Here is a 12,167-nt window from a genome sequence, read left to right on the forward strand (position 1 = left end):
CTTCATCACGCTTGAGTGACTGGGCTGCTGGGACCCTGGGCAGTCGGAGGGAAACTCATTTCCCGCCAGAATCACAGCCTTACAAGCTGGCCATTTCTGCACCTTGGCAATTTTCTTCAATTTGAGGGGTGTGCAGATGCTTTATTGATAATTCGGCGCTGTGTGGCTCTATGGGCGAGTGGAAGCTGGAATACTGACATCTAATGAGGTATGCCTCATGCCACCTGAAGGGTACCACCTATGGCTCCTGACCTGTCACACAATGGCTTATTACTAGTCTTAACAAGCGATTGTGTTGAGTCTTTCACCGATTGGCTTATTAGGAGTCTCAATGGGTGTTCTGCAGAGGTTTGGTTCCTTAAGTGAAGTTGCCCTGGTGGTGTCATAGAAGAGTATTTGTGGTGGGGGAGGGTATGTGATGCTTCAGCACGTTGAGGGAGTGCACAGTGGAAGGCTGAAATTGGCCATCTTGTTCCCTTTACTGCTAGAGGGCACCAGGGTCCATGCTTCCTGACAGCTGTGGATTTGAGGATTAGGAATATAAAATCATATCCAATAATGCAGAGTGGAAACCCCAAGGACATTGGCCATGGAGCTTAGGAGCCTCAGAAAAGAGATGGTAAATTCCTACAGCTCCTAGGATTATCCTAGTCAGATAGCTTCTATGCCGTGAGAGGCCAGAGTCTCAGCTGAGAAGGTGGGGATTTTAGAAAGTGACCGTGAGCTTTTGTGTAGGATATAGGAAGCAGCTTTAGCCCCTGCCGGGAGCCACCTTCTTGGAGTGACTTCTGCTGCCATCTTAGGTGCAGCAGGTTCATACGTTCCAGAGTAGGGACAGAAGGGTTAAGAGTTAGGTTGGAGCAACCGAGATAGAAAAGAAACACAGGAGGAACCTATATAAAACTAATCTATCTGATGCTCTCATAGTCCAGTACCTCAGCATTGACGGCTCCTGCAGTGGTCCTCACAACTGAGAACACTCTGTTGTCCCTCTGTGTAGACCACAGTGTGCCACCTACTGCTAAGTACCTTCCTCCTGGCTTTAAGACCTAACAGTCCCTTTCCTAATAAAACACCCGATTACACCACTCCTCTCCCTAAAGCTCTCAGCTCTTTTCTATGCAATTGGCAAAAGAAGCCAAACTTCTCACAAGGACCCCAGGAACTCACATATATGTTCCATGTTCCAACTTTTGTTACATTGTAGCGTCTTCCGTCAGATCTGTGTTTTATTGGTCTAATTTAAAAGCTGAAGCGAATGTGATGGTCTGTAATTCCAGCTCGAAGCAGATGGCATGGGATATTCTAACACTGGGTCATGAGACCTGACTGCAGGGGGAAACAGGGAGGAAGGGAAGAATGGAAATAAGGGAAGGGGGAAAAGCGGGTAACAGAGCATAGAAAGGGGAGGCTGGAGGGAATAGGAAGGGAAGGAGGGGGGAGGAGCAAGATGAAGAAAGAGAGGGGGAAATAAAAGAAACAACAAAAATAAAGAATGCACAGAGAAAGACGGCAATAAATAAATGCGTAATTGGCTATGATCTCCTGGGAGATCCCTGGGAGGTTCGCTAAGACTACGCTTTGTTTCCCATTGACTCACTCATCTTGGGGAATGCCGCCTGCATTTCACGTGAACATGAGCAGCATCCCCAGAGCTGGGTGAGAGATACAGTCCTCATTGCCATTACCCATCACGAGGGTACCTGTGCCAGCATAACTCGGCCAAGAGTCTCTCAGCAAACCGAATTTCTGAAGTGGGCAGGCACCGTGAGAGAGCTCTTGTCACCAGGCCATGATTGGGAGAGCGGGCCCTTAGTCTCTGTAACCAGCCCTGAATCTTGGTACCTGCGTGTCTCCCCCCCCCCCACCCGCACCATCTTATGTTCTTCACTGTAAGGATGTGCTTAAATCCTCAACTGGGTTTTGTCCAGGTGTCTGTAATTTCATGCTTTGCACTCAGAACTCTGGTCCCAGGCTCTCATCTCCCAGAATCCCAGTTATCTGCCTTTCAGGACCCATCCTGGTACAAAGTAGACTGCCAAGGTAGCACATGAGTACCTGAAGCTAATTTATTCACGTTTCTCACGGAGGTGCATGTTAAATATTTTTTAAATCTAACAGAGTCATTATTTCCTTTTAGCAAAGATAATTGCTTAGGCTATTCATTGTTGTCACGTGACAGTGTCTCCTATCCACCGTGTCCCTGCTTTCTCTCTCCTGGTAGATGGCTACACCACGGATGACATTGAGTTTTATTGGCGCGGCGGGGACAAGGCTGTCACTGGTGTGGAAAGGATCGAGCTCCCCCAGTTCTCTATCGTGGAGCACCGTCTGGTCTCCAGGAATGTTGTCTTCGCCACAGGTGACTCCTGTGTCCCCTCTTGGTCCCTTTAGGGTGCTGGCTGCACTGACAGTGTGGTCTGCTCGCTGGCTTGCATGTGTTGTCAGGAATTAACTGTCCCACGAACTCCGTTAGCTTGAATATAAAAAGTACTGGTACGTGTGAAAAGGAGAAAGGACCACCTGAGAACAGGATGCTCCCCAGGGTGTGCCGCAGAAGATATGATGGTGGGTGAGTAAGTACATGGTCCCTGTGTGACGTCAGAAGTTAGAAAAGAGGCTGCTGATGTCCTTGGAGAAAAGAATGGGGGTGATAGGAGATGTTCTCCCAGGAGCTGGTCACCTTCTCCTCATCCTGGGCGCTATTCAGTTTCTGTGATCCAGGACAACAGAGGTCCCTGCTGCCAACTCCACCCTTTATATGTGGTCTTCTCCAAATACCAGTTGGTTAAGGGTACTATGGCCTGACATGATTCACTGACATTTTCCTCCAGCTCCCCATAGCCAGAGAAGAAGTCTTCTGCTCTTCTGTCTTGGCTTGCTGAGGTTTGATGAAGTTATTGTCACGTGTGTTTTATGGCTTTGGTGGCATCTCCGTTGCATCTTGGTTGCATGCTCTGCACAATAGAGATGATAAATGACAGTATTTTGTAAACTATAAAGAATAGCCGTGTCCACAAACAAGGTTGGAAACGCTAAGGGAAAGAGAACTGTTCTTATATTTGAACAAAAGTCAACAGTTATGAATCTGTCTCAGGCTGTGATGGCCTTAAAGAAGCTGGCCACTTGCTGTCTGCCTGGTACCCGTGGGTGACTGCTCCCGACCCACAGACACCTGCTTCTCCTCTGCTAACTGGGTATGGTTCATCTCACCTTCATGCTGCTTTTCTCTAGGATGCCCTCTGCCCTGTTCTACTGCTGCACCTGCCCTGGCTGGGTTAGGTAGTTGCTGCACAACTCCCATGTTCCCTTCCGTCCCTACTCACGATTTATTCTTCCCTTGACAAGAATGTGTGTCCCCAGTGGGACCAATCCTACTCACGGCATCCCCAGCCCCTCCCGGGCTTGCTCCCTGCCTGAGACGGGAGCATTTATCATTGAGTACCTGTACAATGGCTCAACATTTTGACCTGTATCTCCTCTCTCCAGCGTGGTTTCCATGAGTCAATGTGTTAGCAGACAGAAGCTTGAATTCTTAAGAAGTCAGGTCCGTCTGCATACGGTGTTGCTTATCCATGGCCTGCAGATATGTAAGACACACTGATGTGTTCATTTTGGGTGGAGAGTGAGCAAGATCAGGATCTCTGGTAGCATTAAGGGATTGTGTGCAGTGAACAATCAAGAAAATTGCTATGATGCATTGAAGAAAATTGGTAATTTGTTATGTATAAAATTGAAACTTACCCGTCTTGTGCTCCAAGCCGTATGTGCCAAAAGTCTGCTCAGAGTACACTGGTATGCCAATAGTATTCCCACAGCAAAGAGATCCTGCCCATGCCTGCCTTTGTCTACAAAGTTCCCTTTGTGACCGGACCATGCTTATATAAGAACCTCTTGCAATTTTCTCTCAGAAGCCCAGGGAAAGGTATGCACTGAGCAGCCCTTAACCTGGCTCTGGACTGGCACTGTTCTTTTGAGCACCTGTGTTTTTATTTGTTGAGAAAAGGAAGCATGCATGTCACAGCCTTCAAGCTGTGCGTTGACTAGTGAGGACATCACAATGTGGCGCTGTCTTCTTTCCAGCCTGACTTGAGTTCTGCATTCATTCAGTCCTACATTGGGCTTGATATCAGCTCTAAAGCCTCTCACTCCTAAATAACTTGTACTTTTGAATGATACTGATTGAACCATACATGGAGAAATTGCATAACCCTCATCATCTTAAAGATATTTTAGAAGCTAAATGTGATCCCAGTGTTTCCCTGTCCACTGGTGTCATGAATTAATGCAATTCCAATCAGTAATCTGGTTCAAAAGGACTTCCTCACCTAGAAACAAACTGTCTCAAAAGGTGTAGGAGGAGGGCCTGCTTGTTTGTCCTGGCTACCCAGAACCAAAATAATCACACAGAAATTGTATTAGCTTGGCCCATTAGCTCTAACTATTTATTGGCTAACACTTACATATTAATTTAACCCTTTTCTATTAATCTGTGTATCACCATGAGGTCATTGACTACCAGCAAAGTTCCAGCATGTCTATCTCTGGTGGTGGATCCATGGTGTCTCCCTCTCTGCCTTCCTTTACCCAGCATTCAGTTCTGTCTTTGCCGCCTACCTAAGTTCTGTCCTATCAACAGGCCCAGGCAATTTCTTTATTCATTAAACAAGAAAAGCAACACACAGACAGAAGGACCTCCCACATCAACGAGGGTTAGGAAAAGGCAAGGTCTCTATCCACTTGAGAAGGAGCTTCAGTCATGCACAGTTGTTGAACTGAGAGAATACACTGGTTGGCAGGACACGTTAACATGAATCGTTTCTGCAGAAGAGATAATTAAATAAATATTTTACATGAAAGAGATAACACAAAACTCAGAGACATTCTATGCTCAAGGATTGAAATGTCACATGTCAAAGAAAATATCATCCACACAAAGCCTCGCCGTGCCTGAACGGCATGAGGACTGTACTGCTTCTAAGCCAAGCTGTGCTCTAGAGTCGCTGGAGAGTTCTGGAAGAGCAGCTGGTTTCATTAGTGACAAAACAACAAACAAACAAACAAACAAACAAACAAACCAGCTTCAGTTCCATGCATGACCCCAGTGTTCTGAAGGGTGTTTAGAAAGGCATTTAGACAGGGGATTCAGGCTTCCCAGGGCAAACTCCCACCACAGTGGCCTTTGTGCGTTAGTTTTCTGTCAGTGATGTCCCTGGAGCCCATACTTTAGAAATGTATTAGCTTATGCTAAAGTAGAAGAAAACTGGAAGCCGTTGATGTTGATTGGTATGGGGTCCATGTTCAATCCCTCACACTGCAAAGTAGACGAGCAAATACATTAGAGAGCTGAAGGGGTGACGGAATAGGCAAATGGACATGGGGCTACTCAAAGCACAGCTATGGGGATGCTCAAGACTCTTCATACATTCCAACCACGATGTACCTTGGGCACCTTTCCATCAGCAGTGTTTCTACACTCTCAATTTGGTCAGTTCCCAAATTTTTATGTTGTGGGAGCTCTTCCACCAATAGGTAGTTTGCTTTACAAAAAGTGTTTTACCGAGTATGAAGTTGAGAGAACCGATAGCTACAGGACCGTTGTGCACCATGCCTGTCTGAGTCCTTGAAACCAGTCTTGTACCAAAGACCATGCGTTCTAGATGAGCGGGGCTACTAGACAGGCTTTTAGGAACTGGTCCTGGGGTTGGATGCCCCTGCATCCTAACCTGGGAGCCTGGAATGTCTTAATCCAGTACTCAGAAGATATCTAAGACAAGAAAAAAGTGGACAGCCTACCACTGGGCCCTCCTCTGCTCAGCTGCTGTGTTAGCCAGAGGCCGCCATATCCCTTAAGCCGTTGACCAACTCTGAAACTCCCCCCCCCAGTCCCTGACTCACAGTGAGCTCTTCAGCTTAGCACTCAGAGCTTTTCTCTTACTGAATTTAATCCTCTTGCCTCCTACCATTCGTTCTTTGCTGCCCTTCAAACTTCTGCTCAGATTCTAGCCTCCCTTTGATATAGTTTCCTTTTCTGTCTTGAAAACATGCAAACTCTACAGTGAGCAATTCTCCTGCCAATGCCGCTGCTCCTCTTCCTTGAGCGTCTCCTCCAGTTTTTTCCTTCTTTTTTCTTTGGAAACCTTTGAGTCGCATCTGGTATCATTTCTTGTCATCTGTCCAGTGTTAATCCCACACTCCATCCGATGCTCTAGAAAAGTCTACTGAGTAAACATGTTTGCTCTTAACCATGTACTCAGGATTTCAACAATTTAACCAAGCGCCCGACATGGGTCCTCCCAGGAATAAGAAAAGAGAAGGGGAATTTTGTGTATTAAGGACTTGGTTAAGCAACTGGTTTCTTGAGGAAATTGTAGCCTGTTAGCTGTGCTCCTTCCTTGTTCTGAATTCTAATTCTGGTAAATGCGCTTATTCAGGTGATTCCTTGTGCTTACAAGCAGTAATGTTAAGTCAAATCTGGAAATCTGAATTGGTGTTTTTTCTAAGAAAGCACAAAAGCATGGGAAGGAGAGATAGACCCATAAGGACAGTGTGAGACAAGGTGAGACGGGAGTGGCTTATCTCAAGTCTGTACCTGGGCTAGGCTTCAGATCGTCTCCTTGTGGCCAGCAGACCTCGGTCCACCTCTGTGAGACTAGTGAACATTTTGATGAAATTCCAGGAAACAGGTACAAAACAAACATGTCTAGAGTTTTGTGATTCCTTCGGTCAAGATCTGTTCTGGGCCTCTAAACAAACCTCGGGAGTGTGGTAAGTTCTTCATCTCCTGAACTTCACTTTTGAACCCTCTCACTTAGCAAGTGAATCTGGTCACGTCCCTCGGAAAAAAAATATTTTATAAGGTAAATATTATAACCGCTGGATAAACTCAGATAAGACCCTTGATCTCTGCAGGAGTAGCAATAAAAAAATTTTTCATTATTTTAACTAGTTTCTGTTTAGTTATAATAAGTTTAAATGTTACTGAAATATTTTGGATGTACCAAAAATATTTAATGAATAAAAAGGAAAGGAGCAATAATGTAGCAATGGTACAGCCCAGGGGTGGAGTAGTTTGATTGCACAAGGTCCCTAGAATCCACTCCTGATGGTAGAAGGAAAGAGAATAGAAGGTGGGTGGAGGGATGTCCGACCTTAGGTGGTAGATATCCCAATGGGCCCCAGGCTAAGACAACACGATGAGGAAAGATTTGATAGAGAAATTTCCATAAAGAGATACTTGTAACTTTAATATTCATAATGCTTCTGTTTGATCACATGCATAGGAATATGTTAGGAAGGCAGGAATGAGTCTCCGCGACTCTGCATGAAATGAGTGCTGAAATAACCTCCCCCACGTCCTTTTGTGGGTCGGAATCCTCTATCCTTGAAGGCAACCACTGTCCTATGACACCATAGCCGCTGTCACCTGCCTCGCAGCATTGCTTAAGGGAGTCATAGAGTCTGGACTGCGGAGCAGCTGTTCGCCTCAGCCTCACACTGGAGTCTCGATTCATCTCCACACCATCATTCACTCTCTTTATTATACTGTCCGTAAATAAGTCATAATCTATGGAAATCCTCCCCTTCTTCTGCACAGGTAGGAGTTATGTGGCTTGAATAGCTACAAATATACATGCAGATGAATGATAAATATGTCTAAAAGGAGAATTGGAAATACTCAAGCTGAACTTGAAATGTCAAACTGCTTTCCAAAGTGTCCATGCCAAGGTTCACACACTAGTCAGCCTCAGGGTCCTTGCATCATAGCCTATCAAAGAATACACTAGCCAGCCTGAGTTCTCTGATTGATATCCTACCAAGGCACACACACACACGTACACACACACACACACATGCACACTCACACAGACAGACCAGACAGCCTGAAGTTCCCTGATTGATATCCTACCAAGGTACACACACACATACACACACACTCACACAGACAGACCAGACAGCCTGAAGTTCCCTGATTGATATCCTACCAAGGTACACACACATGCACACACATGCACACACACACACACCATCACACGGACAGACAAGACAGCCTGAAGTTCCCTGATTGATATCCTACCAAGGTACACACACATGGACACACACATACATATACACACTCACACAGACAGACCAGATAGCTTGAAGTTCCCTGATTGATATCCTACCAAGGTACACACACACGCACACACACACATGCATACACAACACACACACATACATACACATGCACACGTGCACACACATGCATACATACACACATACACATGCGCACACACATACACACGTGTGCACACACATACACATACATGCACGCACGTATACACATGCATGCACACATACACACACACACACACACTCTCTCACATGGACAGACCAGGCAGCCTGAAGTTCCCTGACTGATATCCTACCAAGGTGTATACACACACATACACACATTCACACAAACACAATCAGACCAGCCAGCCTGAAGTTTCTTGATTGATATTCTACCAAGGTACGCACATGCACACACACACACCAACAGACCAGGCAGCCTAAGGTCCTTGTCTCAGGCACTTGACACAGCCATCACCTACTGGTCCTAAGTTATGCCTTGTGTCTTCCATTTGTGTAGCTGCTAATTAGGTTAAGTGCTTCTCTGGTACCTACTTGGTAAGCATTTTTGATGAGCTGCCTGTGCAAGATTTTGTGTGAATTGCCTTTTTAAAATTTATTTATTTATATATTTTACATTCTGACCACAGTCTCCTCTCACTTCTCTTCTCCCACTCCCTCTTCCCACTTTTTCCCTGCCTCCCTCAACCCACCCTCTTCTCGGAAAGGGATAAACCTCTCCTGGGCATCAGCAAAATATGGCTTATCAAGCTACCATAAGACCAAGCACCTCCCCCCATATTCAGGCTAGGCAAGGCAAACCAGCATGAGGAAAAGGGTCCCAAGAGCCATCCAAAGCACTGGGGACAGGCTTTCTCCCATTGCCAGGGGTCCCACATATAGGCCAAGCTACACAATTGTTTTGTATATGCAGAGGGCCCACGTCAGTCCCATGTAGGCTCCCTGGTTGTTGGTTCAGACTCTGAGTTCCCATGAGTCAGGCTAGCCATTTCTGTGGGTTTTCTTGTGATGCTCCTGAGCCCCCACCCCCAGCTCCTACAATCCCTCCTCCCTGTCCTCAGCAGGAATCCCCAATTTCTGCTTAACGTTTGGTCGTATTTCTGAATCTCCCTCCATCAGTCACTAGAAGAAGGCTCTCTGGTGACATCCAGGGTAGTCACAATCTGGTCACAGGGGATGGCCAATCCAGGCTATGAATCTACTGCAGTCGAGAGTCTTAGCTGGGCCATCCTTGTAGACTCATGGGAGTTTCCTTTGCACCAGGCTTCTACCCGACCCCAGCCGTGACCCAGCAAAGCCCCCTCTAAAGTCATTTCTCTCAGCTTTCTCCCCCTCTGCCCATCCCGCAACTTGATCCCTGAAGTTCCTAGTTCTACCAGCCCCCAGTCCATGAAGGAGATAATCTCAAGTTCCCCTTCCCAGGGGATTTTGTTGGGATTTTGATGGGGATTGCATTGAATCTATAGATTGCCTTTGGTAGAATTGCCATTTTTACTATGCTGATCCTATAAATCCAAGAGCATGGGAGATCTTTCGAGTTTCTGATACTCTCTTCAATTTCTTTCTTCAAAGACTTAAAGTTCTTGGCAAATAGATCTTTCACTTCCTTGGTTAGTGTTACCCCAAGATACTTTGTGCTTTTTGTGGCTATTGTGAAAGGTGATGCTTCTCTGATTTCCCTCTGCTCTTCTTTATCCTTTGTGTATAGGAGGACTACTGATTTTTTTTGAGTTGATCTTCTATCCTGCCACATCACTGAAGTTATTTATCAGCTGTAGGAGTTCTCTGGTAGAGATTTTTGGGTCACTATGTACACTATCATATCATCTGCAAATAACGAAAGTTTGATTTCTTCCTTTCCAGTTCGAATCCCCTTGATATCCTTATGCTGTCTTATTGCTATTGCTAGAACTTCAAGCACTATGTTGAAGATATATGGAGAGAGTGAACAGCCTTATCATGTTCCTGATTTTAGTGGAATGGTTTTGAGTTTCTCTCCATTTAATTTCATGTTAGCTGTCGGCTTGCTGTATATTGCTTTTATTATATTTAGGTATGATCCTTGTATCCCTAACCTCTCTAAGAACTTTATCATAAAGGGGTGTTGAATTTTGCCAAATGTTTTTTAAGCATCTAATGAAATTATCAAATGGTTTGATCATATGGTTTTTTCTTTCAGTTTATTTATATGATGGATTACATTGATAGATTTTCGTATGTTGAACCAGCCCTGCATCTCTGGGATGAAGTCTACTTGATCATAATGGAGGATTTTTTTTTGATGTGTTCTTGGATTCGGTTTGGCAGTATTTTGAGAATTTTTGCATCGATGTTCATGAGTGAGATTGGTCTGTAATTTTCTTTCTTGGTCGATTCTTTGTGTGGTTTTGGTATCAGGGTAACTGTAGCTTCATAAAAAGAGTTTGACAATGACTCCTCTGTTTCTATTATGTGGAACACATTAATGACTATAGATATTAGCTCTTCTTGGAAGTTCTGGTAGAATTCTGCACTAAAAACCATCTAGTCCTGATTGGGAGCTTTTTGATGACAGCTTCTATTTCCTCACAACTTATATGTCTATTTAAATTGTTCACCTGGTCTTGATTTAATTTTGGTATTTGGTATTTATCAAAAAATGTCCATATTTTTTTACATTTTCCAATTTTGTGGTGTACAGGCTTTGTAGTAAGACCTAATGATTCTCTGAATTTCCTCAGTGTCTGTTGTTATGTCCCCCCTTTCATTTCTGATCTTGTCAATTTGAGTGTCCTCTCTCTGCCTTTTGAGTAGTTTGGATAGGGATTTGTCAATCTTTTTGATTTTTCTCAAAGAACCAGCTTTGTTTCATCAATTCTTTGGATTTTTTCTGTGTTTCTATTTTGTTGATTTCATCCCTCAGTTTGATTATTTCCAGTCTTCGATTTCTCCTTGGTGAGTCTGCTTCTTTTTTTTTCTACATCTTTCATGTGTGCTGTTAAGTCTCCAATGTGAACTTTCTCTGTTTTCTTTATGTGGGCACTCAGTGATATGAACTTTCCTCTTAGCACTGCTTTCATAGTGTCCTATAGGTCTGGATATATTGTGTCTTCATTTCCGTTGAATTCAAAGAAGACTTTAATTTCTTTCTTTATTTCTTCCCTGACCCAGGGGTGGTTCAGTAGTTGACTGTTCAGTTTCCTGAGTTTGTAGGATTTCTGGGGGTGATATTGTTGTTAAATTCTAACTTTACTCCATGGTGATCCGATAAGACACAGGTGGTTACTCCAATTTTTTTTTTTTGTATCTGTGGATGTTTGCTTTGTTACTGAGTATGTGATTAATTTTCGAGAAGGTTCCATGAGATGCTGAGAAGAAGGTATATTCTTTTCTGTTTGGGTGGAATGTTCTATAGATGTTAAGTCCATTTGATTCATTACATCTGTTAGTTCTCTTATTTCTCTGTTAAGTTTCTGTCTGGTTGACCTGTCCATTGGTGAGAGAGGAGTGTTGAAATCTCCTACTATTAGTGTGTGGGGTTTGATGTGTGATTTGAGCTCTAGTAATGTTTCTTTTACATATGTGGGTGCTTTTATATTAGGGGCATAGATATTCAGAATTGAGACTTCATCTTGATGAAGTGTTACTGTTATGAGTATAAAGTGTCCTTCTCCATCTCTTCTGATTGATTTTAGTTTGAAATCAATTTTGTTAGATATTAGGATAGGCACACCTGCTTGTTTCTTAGGTCTGTTTGATTGGAAAACCTTTTCCCAACCCTTTACTTTGAGGTAGTGTCTGTCTTTTAGCTTTAGGTGTGTTTCTTGTAAACAGCAGAGTGTTGGATCCTGTTTTTGTATCCATTCTCTTAACCTGTGTCTTTTTTTAATAGGTGAATTGAGTCCATTGATATTAAGAGATATTAATCCAGTGGTTGTTAACTCCGGTTATTTTTTTGGTGGTAGTGTTTGCGTGTTTCCCTTCTTTGAGTTGTATTGGTAGAGGGTTGTCAGATGTCTGTGCTATTGTGGATGTTGTTGGCTTCCTTGGGTTGAGGTTTTCCTTCTCGTACT

General features: G+C 44.0%; 1 protein-coding gene across 1 annotated transcript in view; it reads left to right on the plus strand.

The window, feature by feature from the left end:
• Gabrb3 (gamma-aminobutyric acid type A receptor subunit beta3) overlaps positions 1–12,167 on the plus strand; it is a 234,693-nt gene that overhangs the window by 197,976 nt on the left and 24,550 nt on the right. Inside the window, exon 6 of the mRNA XM_057756286.1 lies at positions 2,225–2,362. Within this exon, the coding sequence (XP_057612269.1) occupies positions 2,225–2,362 (138 nt within the window). The remainder of the gene's footprint in view (positions 1–2,224; positions 2,363–12,167) is intronic.

The sequence above is a fragment of the Chionomys nivalis genome, chromosome 23 (assembly GCF_950005125.1).
Source record: "Chionomys nivalis chromosome 23, mChiNiv1.1, whole genome shotgun sequence".
In the NCBI taxonomy this organism is placed as follows: Eukaryota; Metazoa; Chordata; class Mammalia; order Rodentia; family Cricetidae; genus Chionomys; species Chionomys nivalis.